This window comes from Emericellopsis atlantica, assembly GCF_019669845.1.
Source record: "Emericellopsis atlantica unplaced genomic scaffold F5Z01scaffold_40, whole genome shotgun sequence".
Taxonomy (NCBI): Eukaryota; Fungi; Ascomycota; class Sordariomycetes; order Hypocreales; family Bionectriaceae; genus Emericellopsis; species Emericellopsis atlantica.
The window spans coordinates 75983-93370 of record NW_025764742.1 but is presented as its reverse complement, the minus strand read 5'-3'; the positions used below and the strand labels follow the sequence as shown (position 1 = coordinate 93370).

Below are 17388 nucleotides of genomic sequence, written 5' to 3'. Positions count from 1 at the left end.
GATGATATCGCCAGGCTAATAAATAGCCCTTTCAACAATGAACAGCACAAGTAACAATTGCTTGTGCATAAGCATGCGGGCCAGCCGCTCCTTGGCGTTCCCACGGCCGGCACGTCCAAGTTTCCGTATCTTACCATGCGCCGGTCCGATCGGTAGGGGTTGACGGCCACAAGAAGGTCCCGGTCATCCTGTGTCTCATACATGCCGGCATCATTTCTATCTTTTGTGATCTCCCTTTGCCATTGAGATCAGCAAGCCATTGAACAAGCCGTTGCTACAAACTACAGCCAACTACGACGCTCCCTTGCTAACTGACACGTCAAACTTCGACCTGCACCGTCGACACCAAGTAGTCAGTTCTGGAAGCCAGACGCGGCTGGACAAGGGAGGCGCAAAGACCCTCCACGATGACGGTCATCTTTCCCGTTGTCCAACCCGATCAAAAGGCCGTGTTGGGGGTGGCCATCAGCTTTGCAATTCCCCCAGTCCTCGCCGTGTGCGCACGCCTGGCCGCTCGACATGTCGCCAACCGAAAGCTGGACACAAACGACTACCTGATCATGGTCGCCATGGTTGGTTTGCTTCTTCTCTTGCAGTGTTGCTTGGTATGCTAACGACTCATACACAGGTCATGGCAGTTGCTCTGGAGGCTGTCAGTATCACTGGTAGGCACCACAGACAAGCGATCCTACCGAGAGGATGCCGGACTGGAAACTGATGGAGGAAAACAGGCGTTATACAATGCGGCATTGGCTACGGTCACACACTAGACATCATAGCCGAGTTTGGGCCAGAACCTGTGATCAACCTCTCAAAGTTACGGACAGACCCCTCGGTGACTTGCACGGCCATGATCGAATCATTCATATGTTGACTGTCACTTGCAGCTTCTCATCCCGCTCCAGATCCTGTGGGCACTATCACTCTCCGTCAGCAAGGTCTCGATTCTGCTGCTGTACATCAGGGTCTTCCCAGTGACAAGTTTGATGTGGTGTGCCTGCGGGGCCATTGTACTCATTGCTGTGTGGGCCGTCGGGACCGTCATCGCTGGCTTGACCATCTGCCAGCCTTTTGCATTTAACTGGGACAAGACGATTCCAGGTGGCAGTTGCGGTGATCAAGTCCTCTCCTTCACGATCACAGGCATTGTGAACCTGATCACCGACGTCATGGTCCTAGCGTTGCCATTGCCTTACCTGGTCCGCCTGCAACTGCCCACCTACAAGAAGATGGTCCTCATCGGCGTCTTCAGCATCGGTTTCCTGTGAGTTCTGCCCAATCCTGCGGCATTCTCACGAACATGAACCCTCGTCCACTAACATGCGACTGCAGAACCTGCGTAGTCAGCGGCTTCCGCATCCACACGTTGTCTAGCATGGACTTTGCCGACATCACGTACTCAATCCCTCTCGCCAACATCTTCTCCGGCCTTGAGCCGTCCATCGCTGTCATCCTCGCCTGCGTCCCACTCTTGCGCCCTCTTCTGGGCCGCGCCGGCAAGTACTCGGCCAACGGCACGGCGCGCTTCACCGACGACTCGGCAGCGGGCAGCTCGAATGCCGCGCGTGCACCCTCGGGGGCTATCAAAAAGGCAGATGGCTTCCAGCCCTTGAGCGATGATTCAAGCCAGTACCGGCTGCGACCCATGGGGCCCAAGTCCCACACAGCCGTTACCACTGATAGGGAGGTAGGTCGTGCGGACAGCAGCGACAACAGCGATCACGGGGGCTATGCCGCGGACTCGGGCATTCGAGTCAAGCAGGAGTGGAATGTCTCTGGCGGTCATGCCTCAAGGTAAATTTGTTTGAACGTGTATAAAAAGGCGTATTATCCTCCACACCCAGTCGCTGGGTGCGATCACTGCGATGGGAGTGAATGACTTAGCAAATGAGCAAGCTGGTACTCATCCAAGCCCACCGGCAATTCCCAGGAGAACTTCTGTGGTCGGACAAGCTGGCACGAGGGCGACATTCCGTTGCTCTGCGCTCAGAAGCGCAGATTTGCAGGAGCGCAGATTTGCAGCGGCGCAGTCAAGTGAAACAGCCAGCGACGACATGATCAGCCTCGACGCCTCCACGCGTACGGCACACAATACCCATCAAAATAAATCCTACAACCCGGATGGGCTCCTACAGCCTCGGGCCCGGACTCGATCGGCAGAAGAGCCGCCAATCAAGCCTCCGAGGCGTCGGTGTGGACGTCTCCGACCAGGAACGGAGGACCCTTGGACCCTTGAAATCCTACGACGATCGGCCCTTGCAGAGCCTCAAATGCACCCCGTCAGATCGCCTCTTCATGGTAATTCAACGTCATCGTCATTGCGAGTCGGCGTCAGCTTTATGGGTCGTGAGCCTGTCATGTCTGCGCTGCGTGACCACGATATAAGCCAAACGACGTCGCCCTAGAACGTTCATACGGGATCTCTTCCTCATTCTTCATCCACAACTACACCAACACGACGACCACCTTTTCCTTAACAAGAGCCGGTCTCTTGTTTTTCTGTCTGTCTGTACATCTTATTTCCTTTTGAAAAGCTACACGACCACCACTACAAGCGTTCCCTACGTTTCTTTATTTATCCAACAACTGCCATCATCATGGTCAACATCGGTCTCTCCCTCCTCGCCCTCGCGGGCACCTCGATCGCCGCCCCGGCTGGCAGGCGATCCGAGATGGGCCTGATTGCCCGCTCATACCCTGACATGGAAGCCATCCAAACGCTGCGCGACATGGGCAAGAGGAGCATGCCCGATATCCAGTACGCCAAGCGAGACTACCCTGACATGGAGGCCATCCACGCCCTGCGCGATATGGGCAAGCGGAGTCTACCCGACATCCAGATCCCCGAGGCCCAGCCCGCCAAGCGCAGCTTCCCCGACGTGGAGGCCATCAACAACCTGCGCGCCATGGGGAAGCGCTCGCACCCCAAGCGATCGTTCCCCGACACCGAGGCCATCAACAACCTCCGCGCCATGGGCAAGCGCAGTCTCCCCAAGAGGAACTACCCCGACACCAAGGGCATCGAAAAGCTCCGCGCCATGGGTATGCGAAGCGCGCCCCAGGTGACTCGCGCCAAGCGCTCGTTCCCCGACGTGGACGCCATCAAGCAGCTCCGCGCCAAGGGCAAGCGTGCCCTGCCCAGTGGGAACTATCCCGATACCAAGGGCATCAACAAATTGCGCGCCATGGGCATGCGAAGCGCGCCCCAGGTGGCACGCACCAAGCGCTCGTACCCCGACACCGAGGCTATCAACAACCTGCGCGCCATAGGCAAGCGTGGCCTCCCCAAGAGGACCTACCCTGATACTGAGGCCATCAACAAGCTCCGTGCTATGGGCAAGCGTACCCTGCCCTGAAGGTGTTAGCACCCACCACATTCATCCGGTGATCTAGGCTGCTGGGGAGCGTCAAGCGAGGGCTCAGATTGGCGTATATTAATTAAGAAGCAGGCGCCGATGGACTGGGGCGAACATTGTTGAGCAGCTTTTCGATTATTGTCGGTTGACTGTGCCGGATTATGAGTATGAATCAAGAACGCCGTTAGTTTCTTCAAGCAAGTTGAATTCCCATAGTTGTCTCGGAGTGACGAACAGGTCTATGCGCTGTTGACTGTGAATGTGTGATTTGCTTGCTATAACGGCAATTGAATATCCGATCATGCATGCCAACAGGAAAGGGTACCGACACGCGGCTGCATTTTACACAACTTCCATCCAACAGAAGCAAATAACTCCCCCAAGGTATCAACATCATCCCAATCATTGCTCAATACTGCAGCGCCGCTGCACCGACTGAGCATGAAAGATAACCAGGCATCTCGGTGCTTCAAGCCTCCCCCTACCAGAGGGTATCTTCCTCAACCAACCTCTTGGGCGGGACATTGCTTTTCCGTTCAGCCTTCAAGCTGGTCCTGTTCTCAATCGTGCCAGTCGTCTGCATTGTCTCCGTGGGCGAGGGCATCGGGCTCGTCCTGAGGGAAGCCTTGGGGTGAGAGGGCAGGCCGGGCGAGCTGGCTGGAGGTTCGGATGCCCTTGGCGACCGCTGCGAGGTGGGCGAGATCTGGGCTCGGATATTAGGGTCGTACCTCGCATGCGCCTTGTACCCCTCCGGTCGGTGCTGCATTGGGTTGAGCGGCGTGGGCGGCGTCCGACGACGTTGCAGTCGCTTACGGTGGCGGAAAGCTGATGTTGGCCCCCAAGCAGCACGAAACGTGTAACCCGGGTGAGGCAACAGCAGGAGCAAGGCCGCCAGCCACACGACGAGTCCATCCAAGACGCAGGTCACATATTGGTTCTGGAACAAGGACCCTGCAACGCCTTGCGCCATCTCGGCAATCCTGTACGTCGAGTAACCGGCCAAGAGGAGAACGGCAAGCTGTGTAGCTATCGGATGTTAGTGATAACTGTGCACGTCCGCAGCAGTCGATGTGCCTGAAAACACGTACAAAGCAAGAACCGTCTAAACCTGGCTGATTCATACAGGGCAGCGTGTTTCGGATCGATGTCGGCTCGCCTGGTCCTGAGGCCCATTCTGAACCAAGCATGTATGGCTGTGAAGCCCACAAGGGCCAAGAGCTGCACGCCCAGCCCACCTGCGATCAAGCTCGTACCGCTCTTACGCTGCGAGTTGTAAGTCAGAGCATACAACAAAGTGAGTACAGTCAGACGTACATCCATGCCTGGGGGGAAGGCAGCCAAGCAGAGTCCTATCAGCTCCAGCAGGCCAACCACAAGGCAAGCGGTGTAAAGGGCAATGGCCACTATCCAGGGCCTGATTGGGCTGAGCCGTTCGCCATACACATTCAGAATGTGCGGCAATGCTTCAAAAGCAGCCCCGGTGATGAAGACCGGTCCAAGGACGGTTCCCAGTAACGACAGCAGGAAGTATCCCTGGCTCGTGGGCGTGCTGTTGAGGAGAAGGCGTCCGAGGAAGCCCAATGCAGTGAGCAGGGAGCCAGTCGACAGGAAGCCGGAGAAGATAATGGTACGGTATCGCAGCCCATAGAAGAGGCAGAGTGGCACCAACGCGGCAAACAAGGCGACAAGAGCCCCGTTGGCTCCTATGTTTGGTTTGGCACTGTAGAATCCATCCGCCATGGGGCAGACTGAGCCACAGTCGCCCGCCATTATGAGCTCTTGATAAGTTGAGATGCCAAAAGTGTCATGGCAGAGCTTGGTGGTGCCCGGTCCAAGAAGAGCCCCGAGGGCGAGGTGCAGAGACACGGCATATATACATTCATCTGTCTGCATGCACCTAGTAGGGCACATTAGGAAGGCTTTGGGTGATAACCAAAAGTCGCCGGCATACATGCGGCGTAGCCCATGCTGCAGAAAGGCGCGGCAAGCGATGTCCCCCACTGGGGTGCGCACCCACTCACCCTGCCGCGGCAAAGACCTACTTGGCCCAGTGTCACTCGACGTTGTGCCGCCTTGCATGAATGGATCCGCGAGTGCCGTCTGTGTTCAACCTTTCGGGTCTGTCGAGGGTGATGTGGTTCCATCGCGGCGTACGAGTAGGGCTGGCACGGGAAGCCTTCCATGAAAAGTCTGTAGGCATGTAACAGCGGCAAGTACATACTTCTCAACCATCCTGAGGCTTTTGATCACGGCTTGTGCACTACCATAAATGGCGTTGGTGGGTGAGTATGGACAATGTCTGCAGACCGTGCCCAAGCAATGTTGAGTAGCACAAGCATGGACTGTGGGCATAGATGAGGGGGAAACATCCCGCGAGTTGGTTTGGAGGTAATCTATTTGTCCATCAAGCGCAGATTGTCTTGTGCCTGTCCACTCAGAGATGCCCGATCGGCTGTGAGCGGCAAAAGGGCGTTGACCGACTGGCCAGGGTATAGTATTCGCAGGCTCGTAGCCACTGGGTGCGGAGGTGGTGTGCTTGCTCAATACTACCCAGACAAGGTTAAGGTATGGAGTGAGGTGCAGTAGCGAAAAGCTGGTTGCGGGCTCGGCCGCGTCTGATGCACAAACGACCCGAGCAGACTGGAGGCAAATTGGCGATAACCATCTGGAGAAAGGCCCGCCAGCTCTGGCTCTCTGACGGCTGCCCGCATGCGGGCCGCTGTGGAACGTACATACCGCTTGTTAGCTAGGGGAAGGTCGAGTTCTCATTTGGTGGATGAAATGGCCAGGGAACCATTCAGAGGCTCAGAGCTGAACAACTCGCCTCCATGGCTCATTTGCCGATGCCTGTGTGCAGACGGAGACGTGTGACTTGTGGAGTCGCCAGCCGGGCATATATGCAGTTGGTTCAGCCTTGCGCAACGAACCGTGAGGAGCTGCAGACGTGTCGGGGCCTGCACCTCTTAATGCCGAGCCGCTCGAGGGCAAAAGAGTCGGATGGACACCAATTTTGCCTGCTTGCCCATCCTGTTGTTGGCTTTGACTCGAGAAAGAATGCTGTGATAGCCACGCCCGCTGCCTTGTGCGGTCGAAGCCGTCCGTCCAGTCTAGTCCAGTAGGCTGTACGAACTGACTTGAAGCCAACGTGCATCTATGCAGCCTGAGTCACAGGGTCCTATTGTGGCTGTGACCGATCAAGAAAGTCGCAATGCATGGCTCCGTCGGGATAGGATCCGTCGCCTGTCGCAGGCTCGCAGCGACAGGGCGGCAGACGAACCGAAGCACGGAGCGAAGATCATATTGTTTGATCAAGCAGTGTGAACTTGTGTGAAGGTGAGAATGCGCGCTCGGGGAGGTACGCGCCTTTTACCCGTGCCTGCCTCACTTGTCACTTGTATGTACCTACTGCTAGCAATAGTCGGCATTATAGGGGTCCGACCAGCCGAGGGAGGTTACGCCACACGTGCACGCCAAGGCCCGAGCCACGACTAAGGTGGCTTGGTCAGCGAGGCTCAGCCCAATGTGGGTGACGAGGCCCTCGACACCAGCCTCAAGCGACGGAATAAGATCCCTAAAGTGGCCAAACAAAATGTAAGACTCGCGCCTGGCGCAACAAGTTTGAACCTAGCGTCATCTCAAAGCCCTACTTACTTACGGAAACTACAGCTTCAACTGGCAAATACTCGCACAATCTGTTGATCATCCTGAGAATACTTGCGTCGCGCGACCTGACATCATCCAAGGCTCAGTGATCTCAGCGACCCAGGACCCTGCTGATCAGCCGGTCCGCGCTGCAGGGTCAGGCTTCTCGTAGCCATGTCCATCAGGATTGTGGTGGACAACCGGCCAGAATTCTACACCAACTTGGACTATGTCTCCGGGCGAGTCGTGCTTGCGGTGAACCGCGCCGAGCAGATTGGCAACATTGTCGTCAAGCTCGAGGGCGAGTCAACCACTGCCTTGCAGGTGCCTCATCCCCACGAGGACCTCAGGCAAGGCCCGATGCCAGGTCCTCCAGGAAGCACCGTCAGCGAGACGCACAAGCTGCTCTACAAGATCCAGCAAGTCTTCCCGGATGATTATCATTCAAGTAGCAATAACCCCCATGGCGCTCATCCGCTATTACCCGGGGAACACTCCTTCCCTTTCAAGTTCAAGCTCCCCATAAACAATGCCTGCAGCGACCACATGGCCATGTCGAAGATAGGAGGCCTAGCCGGCATGGGCGGTTTTGGACAGGGGGGTGGGTTGTTCGGAATGGGAGGCGTGAGAGTCATGGACGGCAGCAAGCAGTTGTTCCTACGCCATGTCACAAGAACACTGCCGCCTTCCCTTACGGGCTTCCCCATGGAAGCCGAGATCAGGTACTACATTAAAGTCACGGTACAGAGACCTGGGTTTCTGAAAGAGAACTGGCGGTTTCAGGCCGGACTCAAGTTCATGCCCATCGAACCTCCGAGACCACCCAAGACAGGGCAAGAGGCGTTTGCACGTCGTCCCTTCACCTTCCGGATACGGTCGCCCGGTCAGCCCGAAAGGAAGCGTAGTTCGTTCTTCTCGAAGAAAGGGGACGACTTCAAGCCGGGAAGCGACACGAAAGGTGCCCAAGACGCAGACACTGCCCCAGCGCCCTCCGTCGAGATCTCGGCGAGATTGCCTCATCCACCGGTGTTGACTTGCAACAAGCCTGTCCCTCTTCGGCTCGTAGCCAAGAAGCTAGCCAACTGCCCAGACGAGGTGTTCCTCACGTCTTTCCAGGCCGATCTCGTTGGGTATACAGATATTCGGTGCCACAGCATCCACAGCCGACGATCCAACCGCTGGGTTATCGCTTCCAGCATAAACCTGGCAATACCCTTGACGACGTCGCCCTCGGATGACGTAGGAAAAGAGATAGTGGTTCCAGACTACTTATGGAACACGACTGCGCTCCCCAACACTGTAGCGCCATCTTTCACTACATGCAACCTCAGCAGGAGATATGAATTGGAGATCAGAATCGGAGTGTCATGGGGGCGGCCGCCAAGCAAAACCAGCAAATTGTTAAACGGCAGCTCGGCCCAATCGCCAGAGATACATCTACCTCTTCAGTTTCAGAATATCGAGGTCTTCTCGGGAATCACCCCGCCTGCTGAGCTCCTCGAGGCAACCAGGACCACAGCGCCAGGGCGTGCGACTTTCGCAACGAACAATCCGGGACCTAGGTTGCCGCCGCGGCAGAACTCGGTACCACAGGCTGGGCCAAGTGCTGGGCGAGGCCAACCAGTACGACCGCAGGCCCAGACTCCCGCGCAAGCACCAGGACCAGCACACGATCCGCTGTACCCTCCTCAGCTGCAAGCTGGACAGAGCGCTCCTGCGTATGACGATGCCCCTCCGACGTACGAAGAGGCCGTGGCCGAAAACTTGGCTGGACCATTCGACGGCATGCAGGAAAGACCAGCGTATAGCGGTGTCACAAATGAGAACGCGCCTAGCCAGATGCCCACGGAGAAGAGCTGAGTTTGTAGGGCTGAGGCTCGCCAAAGGCCTGGCCAGTGGGGGTGCTCGGAACGTCGAAGGTACATATATATGGCCTACGTATCACTGTAAATACCACGTAGGAGGGTTCCTATGGCTAACAAAATGGACGAAGAGTACATGTACCAAGTCACATCCACATTATGTACTGCAATATTGCGAAGCAACGTGTGTCCGTACCTGGGCAACATCGACACTGCCATCCTAGTCACCCTAATACCAACACTAAGACACTATTAAAACACGAGCGACAAGGACTATGCAACTTGTTGTTTCCATGCGCAACAGTCGAGACCCTTGGGGCCTCGGCAACGCGCGCAGTGACGTCAATAATGCGCCCCACTGAAACCGCATTCCACGACATGGAAATTGTTCGATCAAGCTGGACTTCACCATCATGACTCCAAATCCACCCCAAGACGGCGCAGACACCCATGTTGGAGCTGCCACATAGCGATGCGCCCATGCCGACGCTTTCATAGCGCGCGCTCTCTCACCGGGCTTGCCCAAGCCCGGCACCGCGTTCGCCATACTCCGCAACGTCGATCGTTTGCCTCAACCGCCTTGCGCCCCCAGGACCACGATCCACGTATCCGTGAGCTAGGACGGGAGATATCAGACGACTACGCAGCGATCCGCGACAGCTATCGTGAGTCAACGTGGACTCCCCTTGTCCCAGCCATACAACACTAACCTGTGTCTACAGAAACACCAAAGTACCCCATCGTCCTCGCTCATGGCCTCCTGGGCTTCTCCGAGCTGCAGCTCACGCCGCTCCTCCCCTCGGTCCAATACTGGCACGGCATCCGCGACGCCCTCGCTGTTCAGGGGGCCCGCGTCATCTGCGCCTCCGTGCCGCCGTCCTCCTCCATCGAAGACCGCGCCAAGAAACTCCGCGAGGACATTGACGCGGCCGCGAGCACCACACGGGATGGGAGAGTCAACATCATCGCGCACTCCATGGGCGGCTTGGACGCCCGCTACATGATCTCGCATCTCCCTCCCAAGTACGTCGACATTGCTAGCCTGGTCACGGTCGCGAGCCCCCATCGAGGGAGTTCGTTCGCAGACGTGCTCCTGCAAGAGGACGGCCAGGCGCTTGTCCATCTGCCCAAGCTCTACGGGTTGATTGAGCGTTTTGGTCTCGGCACGGCCGCTTTCGCGCAATTGACAACGTCGCATATGACAAAGGTCTTCAACCCCGCGACGCCAGACTCGCCATCGACACGATACTTCTCATACGGGGCGTCGACTACGGAACCACCCTTGCTGAGCCCGTTCCGGCAGTCGTGGCACGCCATTACCAAGGCCGAGGGTGCAAACGACGGTCTGGTTGCCGTTGACAGCAGCTGTTGGGGCGATTACAAGGGCACATTGGTGGGTGTCAGTCATCTCGATCTGATCAACTGGTCGAACCAGGTCAAGTGGATGGTGAGGGAGTGGATGGGGATGAAGAGAACCTTCAACGCGATTGCTTTCTACTTGGACGTTGCGGACATGTTGGCAAAGGAGGGCCTGTAGACTATTGTAGCAAAGAAGTGGCGCAAGCCGGCGAATGGCGTTCGGGTTGGTGTTTACCTTAGGTTTGATAACGAGTCAACGCAACAAATAGCATGATTCGGAGCAGCAAGCAAAATGGTGATGATGATGAATGTATTAGCAGGTACATATTTGACAGATCCTCAAGCAACACCGGGTGAATGAGAACCAAAACATTAAGGGGGGCACGCTGGAACAAAGGACCTGACCTCTCATGCCGGACCATCGCCCAGAAGAAAGCAGTACCATATGGCAACAAAGATAACACCACTTTCGCCAGATTTGCCAGCCAACCTCTACCGACAATCGATTGACTGGCAGTCCACCACATGCCCATGTACCGCCCGAGAGCATGACGTGCCGCGCCGACCCATTGGGTATAATTAGATCGTGCGCCGACACGCCAGCCAGCGCTCACTCACACACCCCATCCTGCATCACGCATCTTCTTCTCTCTCTCTCTATGCTCTTTCCCTTTGCCGAAACAGTGTCCAAAATCCCTCGCATTTGCTCGCGGGCCATTTAGAACTGCTGCTTGGCGCTCTTGCGCTTCTGCATGAACTTGTAGATCCAGAGAGCGATCAGGCCAAGGGCGACTGGGGGGGCGGATCAGCTCAAACGCGGGGAGAGTGAGATTGCGAATCGAACGTACCAGCACCGACAATGGCAAAGACGGTGATCACACCGGGCTCGCGCTGAGCCCAGTTCTTGCGCTTGACGAGCTCACGCGCGACAAGGTCGCGGACGGCAACAGTGTCGATGGCAGCCATTGTGTCTGTGGGTAGAAAGTTGTGCGACTAAGAGAAGACAAACGTCATGTTAGTTGGCGGTCCTTTGAGGTGCGTGGGCCCATGTCTCCGTGCGCATGCATGCGAGCGAGCTGAGTCCGACAGAACGTGAAGTGATGAGTGGCTTTCCAGCGCTTGAGCGTACTCCGGCCAGGCAATTGATTGAGCGTCTGTGTGCCGCTGGGAGTAAAAGGCGTGCGGTTTGGCGGATTTGAGAATGGCTCGTACGGTCGGATCGGCCCTTGACGAGACGCGATGTTGGGGAGAAACGTCGTTTGACGGGCTGGGAACCCTGTCGAGTCGCGCTCGTCACACGAACCCAATCCACGCAGTCCCAATCAGTTGCGCCAGTGATCGTTGTTGACATGACCGGCAGCAGGTGAAAGGGCAGCGGCGGACGTGGAAGAGGCACATCTCATCTTTCGTTCGTTGCGCAGCCCAGCATCGCATCCGGCACAGGCGGCAGGACATTGGAGACTGGAATATTGCTTACCTTGTCTATTGCGTGGAAGTAAAGAGGATGGTAGGCGAGAGGGGAGGAAGCAGGTGGAGGGATCGAGACAGCAGAATGGCAGAGGACGGAGAGGAATCGATCAGAGAGAAGGGGAACGAGGTACGCTCAAAGAAGGGCTAGGCCGTGGTTTTGTTTGATCATCAGAATGCTCTCATTAGCACCAGAAAAAAGGTCGCTCCCAGCGTCTCAGTGGGCAAGTGGGCGACGCAGGCGCGATTCGGGCCAGCAGTGGGGCGCCTGCCTCCGGCCTCCAGCTGCCAGCCTGCCACTGACTTCAGTTTCTGTCTGCAACTTGTTGTTAGTGCAACAGCGCCGACCGCACCTGGCCGTGTTAGCCAGGAGTGGGGCCTTGCCGATGTGTGCATCCACTACGTCACGCCCGATTCAGTCAATCGCGACTTTCCCAGTCACCTGCTGCACTGAATTGCACGCTTGCACGCTAACAGATGAATTGATGACAATCGTCGTCAATGTAATTAGAGCAGCGTTGGCCATGCGCGCCTTTTCCTTCGACGCTATCAGGTCCAGTCCTCTACTGTTAGTCGGCCATCGCGCGCCGGCCCTTGATCCTGCCAAAATCGCCAGCTCCTACATAGCAACGGGCCTCTTGGAGAAGTTAGAACCCTGCGTCTGGCTGGCTCTTTCCGTCGGCACCCCAGCAAATTTGGCACCCACAACGCCCCCGGGAAGAACCCACACAGTGAATTGGATGCTTTTGACCTTTCGGGACAGAGGGAGCCAAAGCATCGGCCGGCCGAGACTGATGAAGCATCAACAAGTTCCAAGTAAAATTCATCGAGCTGTATCGTGGTGTTCATCTTTGCCATCTGCCCTGGGACAGGCCCAAGGCCTCGGCGATTACATCCTCCATCCAACAGGCCAGCTTTGAGCACGTACGAATCACACCACGCACAGTATGATCCATGGGCGTACGGCACGATACATCCAGCCTGCTGCATGCGTCCACCTCTCCCGTCACCGCGACTCGGGACTACGGCAAATCGCCAATTCGCGCGACGAGGTGGACGGCCCAGCAGCTCCCGGTCAGCCTGTCACGGCGACGCCTGGCCTGAGAAGCCGCCCGCGACGCATCCGAGGAAGCGAAGCCATGGCCCCCATCTGGGCTGGTCTTTTATGCGCGAATTTCTGACCGCCAGCAGACAGAGATGCCATTCCACTTTTGCGTCCACTTGCGAAGTTGCAGTGCGACGCCTGATGAGTCCGGGCTTCCTTCCACACTCTCGCCATCCAGCACGCAGGTACACATGGCGCTATCGTAGCGGCATTATCTACTTGCTACGGGTCTCATTGCGATGAGACATCTCCAGTCAAGTCCGCAGAGATTGGGGCCCATCCTTTCCTCGTAATTACCAGTCCAGTCGTCTTGCCTGGCTCTCGCGGCGCCTGTGCGCCGAATCCTCCTCCAGGATCGAATCCCGTGAGTTGTTAGTGTTGACCGCGCGTGATGGTATCTGACCGATCAATGATTGGCGGCCTCTTTGAGCCCTTGTCGTCATTGCCATTTTCAAGCACTGACAACGTATTACCCCGTACGTGGTTCTGGTCCTCTGGATGACCATCAATAATAATAAGATGCTGGGGTCTTGGGACTCTTAGGAGTCTACTTGTAGGATCACCGTCCCCCAGAGTCACGCGACGACGCCCAGCTCTCTGGTCCCACAGATCCCCGATGCGGTTTGCCAGCAGCCCAGTCATGCAAGCGTGTTTCCCACAAGGCACTGAATGCCGGTTCGACATCTCGACCAATTGATGAGGTCAATTGGAAATGCTTGGAAATCGAAACCTGAAGGCCACCCTTATTATTATCACAGAGCCTCCAACCTTTGGCGTTCGCAATGCGCCCATCAACCCAACGGACACAATTGATCCCACCCGACGCACGCCTGACGATGTTTCTAAGCTGTGTTGTCTCTCCCATTGGCAAGCACAAGTAATAAAGGCCTCAAAGAGCAATACGTACAAGTACTGTCCCGGCCGGCCGAGGTCATAATTCAGGCAGACGATAAAAGACTCAGTACGTACCGCGCTCGCGCCTTCGCCATAAAGCGCCCGCCGCACTATAACCGATCCGAAGGGTCCATCAACAACACGCAATGAGGCTCTTGGGCTCTCGCAGTCTCTGCTGCCCACTAATAATTTCTCTTGACTCGCAGTCGCAGCCAGCCATGCCTCCAGCAAACCAGTCTTGTTGGAGGGCTACTCCTGCACGAGCCGGCACGTTACGGATGTCTCCCAATCTGAAAGTGGCCTAGATAGTTGCCCCATGGTCCGTGTTACGGCGTTTTCTCACTGTAGACCTCCGCAAGTCGCATTTGTCTTGGCAGTTACCAGGAGGACTGTTGTTGATAGCCTCGTCTTATTCCCGCCTCGGACATTCCCACAAGCGCCCGTCGGGCGACCATGAACCACGTAATTGTGTTGGATAGTCTTGTCGCTCGGTGTTGGACCGTCCGCGTACGACGATACGCAAACCGCAGTAGTGCTGCATCGCACGCAGGAATGAGACTTGCTTATTTTGATGCTTAAACGGGGCGCGGCCCCCGAGTCTGCCTTGGTGAAATCACCATCCTCGCTGCTGTGCCTGGGCTGCCTTTGAAAGAAATCAACACGCTGTACTAAGTACGTACCTGGGCAGCAGGGATGTCCAATAAATTCGATAATAATGATTCCAACTCCCACTTACCGGAGAATTATCTTGACTGACAAAAGCCGGCAAGCACGGCGTTGTGTTCAACTTGCAATGCTCACAGGTAAGGTAATATTGGAGATTGCTGACCACGCCGCATAAAATACCTTATGCACTGTGAAGTCATACTCCTCTCCAGGGTAGCCGCACCGAGCGCACAGTCATCTACACTGTCCTCTCTCTCTATCTTCAGGTCCAACCATCACTGATCACAGAAGCGCCCAAGAGTCAAGGCGGGCGGTCGCTTTGTGGAATTTATCATTATAATACGGCCAACATCCCCAAATCAGATCGCCATGGCGCAGTGGACTGCTCACATAAAGCGTCTTACCAGACACAATGTTGCAACATTCCGCAGCTCGCCTTGGGCCGAGCTCTCTGGCTCGCTCGGTGACCTGGGCACTTTGCTTCCTTTGATGGTCGCCCTTGCTTTGCAAGATTCCATCCAACTGGGATCGACTTTGGTTTTCTCGGGCATTTTCAACATCTTGACAGGATTGCTGTTTGGCATCCCTCTGCCCGTGCAGCCCATGAAGGTTCGCAGATCCGAAGCGCCCGCATCGCTCTCCCTACTTACGCTGGACAGGCTATTGCATCGGCAGCTATATCGGCACGCGAGGATCCGTCCATGGGCGTCGTGGTCGCTGCAGGTCAATATGTCGGTGTCGCAGTCCTCGTGCTGAGTATTACTGGTCTTCTACGATGGATCGTTCGTGTCGTGCCAATCCCCGTGGTTAAGGGCATCCAGCTGGGCGCCGGCTTGTCACTGGTCATCGGGGCCGGATCATCACTTCTCAAACCGCTTCGCTGGGTTGACCCTGCTCTTGACAATCGTGTGTGGGCTCTTGCTGCGTTCATTGTCCTTGTGATGAGCCAAAGACTCTCGCGCTTCCCGTATGCGTTGTGCTTCTTCGCCCTGTCGATCTTGTTCGCCGCCATCAGCATCGGAACCAAAGGGGATGCGCGAGCACCGGGATTGCAACTCTGGCATCCAAGGTTCGTCATGCCTGAATGGGTCAACGGACATGATTCCCCAGCCTTGTGGATGGCGATAGGGCAGCTACCCCTTACAACGCTCAACTCGATCATCGCCGTGAGTCAGCTTTCAAGTGATCTGTTGCCAGACCTTCCAGCGCCTTCCGTCACGTCCATGGGTTTGAGCGTGGCATTCATGAATCTGACCGGAACATGGTTCGGTGGCATGCCAATGTGTCACGGTGCTGGTGGGCTAGCAGCTCAGTATCGCTTTGGTGCTCGCAGTGGAGCAAGCATTGTCATGCTTGGAATCTTCAAATTGGTGCTGGGCCTCTTCTTTGGCGAGACTCTTGTTGATCTCCTGCGTTATTACCCCAAGAGCCTGCTGGGTATCATGGTCTTCGCGTCAGGTCTTGAGCTAGCCAAGGTAGGCAACAGCCTAAATAATGGTGCGCCAGACCTCTGGCAGGCTGCGGCGGGCCTGAGCAATAGGCGACAGCGAGAACTGACAGACGAGGAGCGCATGGAGAGATGGACCGTGATGCTGACTACAGCGGGTGGCATCCTAGCCTTCAGAAACGATGCCCTGGGCTTCTTGGCAGGACTGATGTGTCACGGAGCCCACGAATTGGACAGATATCTGCGTGAAAGACACGCCAAGCAGACGCGCTCTGCAACGGAACGTGACCGCCTGCTACAGTAACGATGTAACGACTACACGCGCTATGAATATACACCCAAGCATTCGGCCAGGCTTTTTATGGGCTTGCTTGCCATGCATAGATATTGGTCGTCTTGCAGTATGTCTTGATGAGGACGTACCTAGCTGTGAGTGATTTGGGTAGCAATCAGAGAAAGTCCCGATTCAGTCAGTGCCAGTGACACCCTTCGACCCCTTCGAATGCTCGTCTTCGGATTCTCAACCGAATAAAGTTCTGGCCTATGCAAAAGAGTCATGGATGGTGTGAACTAACCTGGTGTCTAGGGTCTTGATGTTTTCCCTGCCATAGGCGATGAAGACAGATCACAAGCCCTGAGATATGCAACATTATATTTCGATCCTTTGTTGTGTTGTCGCCTGGTCTGGGTTGAGCGGCGTTTGTTGTACTTTGAGGGGTGTCATTGGACGCCAGCACTGAGCTGGGCCCTGACATTTGCTACGATGCGGTACTAAGTTCTGCGTAAACGTCAAATGTATAACCGCAGCTCGGGTTTTATAAGATGATTTAACTGGCTGAGCACATTGAGAGCGAGTGATTGTATTGTCGGCAGCTCCTTCCTCGGTGAAGTGAAATCCTGTCGGTGAGAATATCGGCAAGAGACAAAAGCGGAGAATACACAAGCTCTGACCAATGAGAGTTGGATATCAACAAACGCCCCATCAACATCCCGTCGGCATCGCGGCCGGGGCAAGTTCGACTGCAACACTATTCCATCTTCCAACAGCCATCGACCGATCAGCCTTCGACGTGGCGGAAGCGCGACCTAGACAACGATCCGACCCTCGCAGCGAAGACGGCTCGGACGCGCGCACAAATTCACGGACATCAGGGTCAATGCGTCGAATTAACCTTTCGCGACACTGCGCAAAGGCCAAGGCTACACAGATCGCGACGTGCAGGCGGTTCGCCACAGCCACGAACGAGCGGCGACACTACAGGTCGATTCTTGCAGTGGCCCAGCGATGACTTCGTCCAGCGCCGTGGCTGCTGCCATACCAGGCCTCGCAGCTGGTCTTGATCGACGCCCTCCCGACCACGGCCATGACCAGGAACGAGGACGTGTAGGAAGCCATGGAAAGGCGCTAGGCGACAGCACAGACTACACGCGTACAGGCAAGACTGCAGAAGGCGACAGCGTGTCAAGTACAGTCCCATCCTCACAGTCTGGCTCGCTGCCGACGGCGCAAGGCCAATCTGAGGAAAGTTCAGCTGGACGGCCGGGATCAAAAGTAAATGAGGCCACACACGAAAATCCTGTGCACATTAA

General features: G+C 56.1%; 8 protein-coding genes across 8 annotated transcripts; 6 read left to right on the top strand and 2 right to left on the bottom strand.

Moving 5' to 3' along the window:
- Nucleotides 1-206: 206 nt before the first annotated feature.
- On the top strand, nt 207-1960 carry F5Z01DRAFT_419265 (uncharacterized protein). Its single transcript, XM_046259608.1, has 5 exons — nt 207-572; nt 629-665; nt 732-835; nt 888-1264; nt 1333-1960. The coding sequence occupies exons 1-5, from the start codon at nt 408-410 to the stop codon at nt 1796-1798; spliced, it is 1149 nt and encodes a 382-aa protein (XP_046114141.1). The 5' UTR covers nt 207-407; the 3' UTR covers nt 1799-1960.
- A 637-nt stretch (nt 1961-2597) lies between these two features.
- Nucleotides 2598-3356, top strand: F5Z01DRAFT_678014 (uncharacterized protein; the record flags this gene model as incomplete). The annotated part of the gene is made up of 1 exon (XM_046265415.1): nt 2598-3356. The coding sequence occupies one exon, from the start codon at nt 2598-2600 to the stop codon at nt 3354-3356; it is 759 nt and encodes a 252-aa protein (XP_046114140.1).
- A 481-nt stretch (nt 3357-3837) lies between these two features.
- On the bottom strand, nt 3838-5126 carry F5Z01DRAFT_678013 (RTA1 like protein-domain-containing protein; the record flags this gene model as incomplete). Its single annotated transcript, XM_046265414.1, has 3 exons — nt 3838-4382; nt 4445-4619; nt 4671-5126. The coding sequence occupies 3 exons, from the start codon at nt 5124-5126 to the stop codon at nt 3838-3840; spliced, it is 1176 nt and encodes a 391-aa protein (XP_046114139.1).
- Nucleotides 5127-6762: 1636 nt separating this feature from the next.
- F5Z01DRAFT_418551 (uncharacterized protein) lies at nt 6763-9132 on the top strand. The gene is made up of 4 exons (XM_046259605.1): nt 6763-6947; nt 7023-7050; nt 7100-8917; nt 8992-9132. The coding sequence occupies exon 3, from the start codon at nt 7173-7175 to the stop codon at nt 8856-8858; it is 1686 nt and encodes a 561-aa protein (XP_046114138.1). The 5' UTR covers nt 6763-6947; nt 7023-7050; nt 7100-7172; the 3' UTR covers nt 8859-8917; nt 8992-9132.
- F5Z01DRAFT_418552 (Alpha/Beta hydrolase protein) lies at nt 9133-10426 on the top strand. Its single transcript, XM_046259606.1, has 2 exons — nt 9133-9525; nt 9583-10426. Exons 1-2 carry the CDS (start codon nt 9333-9335, stop codon nt 10395-10397), a joined length of 1008 nt encoding a protein of 335 aa, XP_046114137.1. The 5' UTR covers nt 9133-9332; the 3' UTR covers nt 10398-10426.
- Nucleotides 10427-10937: 511 nt separating this feature from the next.
- F5Z01DRAFT_678010 (uncharacterized protein) lies at nt 10938-11185 on the bottom strand (the record flags this gene model as incomplete). The annotated part of the gene is made up of 2 exons (XM_046265413.1): nt 10938-11011; nt 11068-11185. 2 exons carry the CDS (start codon nt 11183-11185, stop codon nt 10938-10940), a joined length of 192 nt encoding a protein of 63 aa, XP_046114136.1.
- A 531-nt stretch (nt 11186-11716) lies between these two features.
- On the top strand, nt 11717-12684 carry F5Z01DRAFT_418785 (uncharacterized protein). The gene has a single exon (XM_046259607.1). It carries the CDS (start codon nt 11863-11865, stop codon nt 12604-12606), a length of 744 nt encoding a protein of 247 aa, XP_046114135.1. The 5' UTR covers nt 11717-11862; the 3' UTR covers nt 12607-12684.
- Nucleotides 12685-14720: 2036 nt separating this feature from the next.
- F5Z01DRAFT_640463 (putative sulfate transporter) lies at nt 14721-16102 on the top strand (the record flags this gene model as incomplete). The annotated part of the gene is made up of 2 exons (XM_046262518.1): nt 14721-14960; nt 15011-16102. The coding sequence occupies 2 exons, from the start codon at nt 14721-14723 to the stop codon at nt 16100-16102; spliced, it is 1332 nt and encodes a 443-aa protein (XP_046114134.1).
- Nucleotides 16103-17388: the final 1286 nt, after the last annotated feature.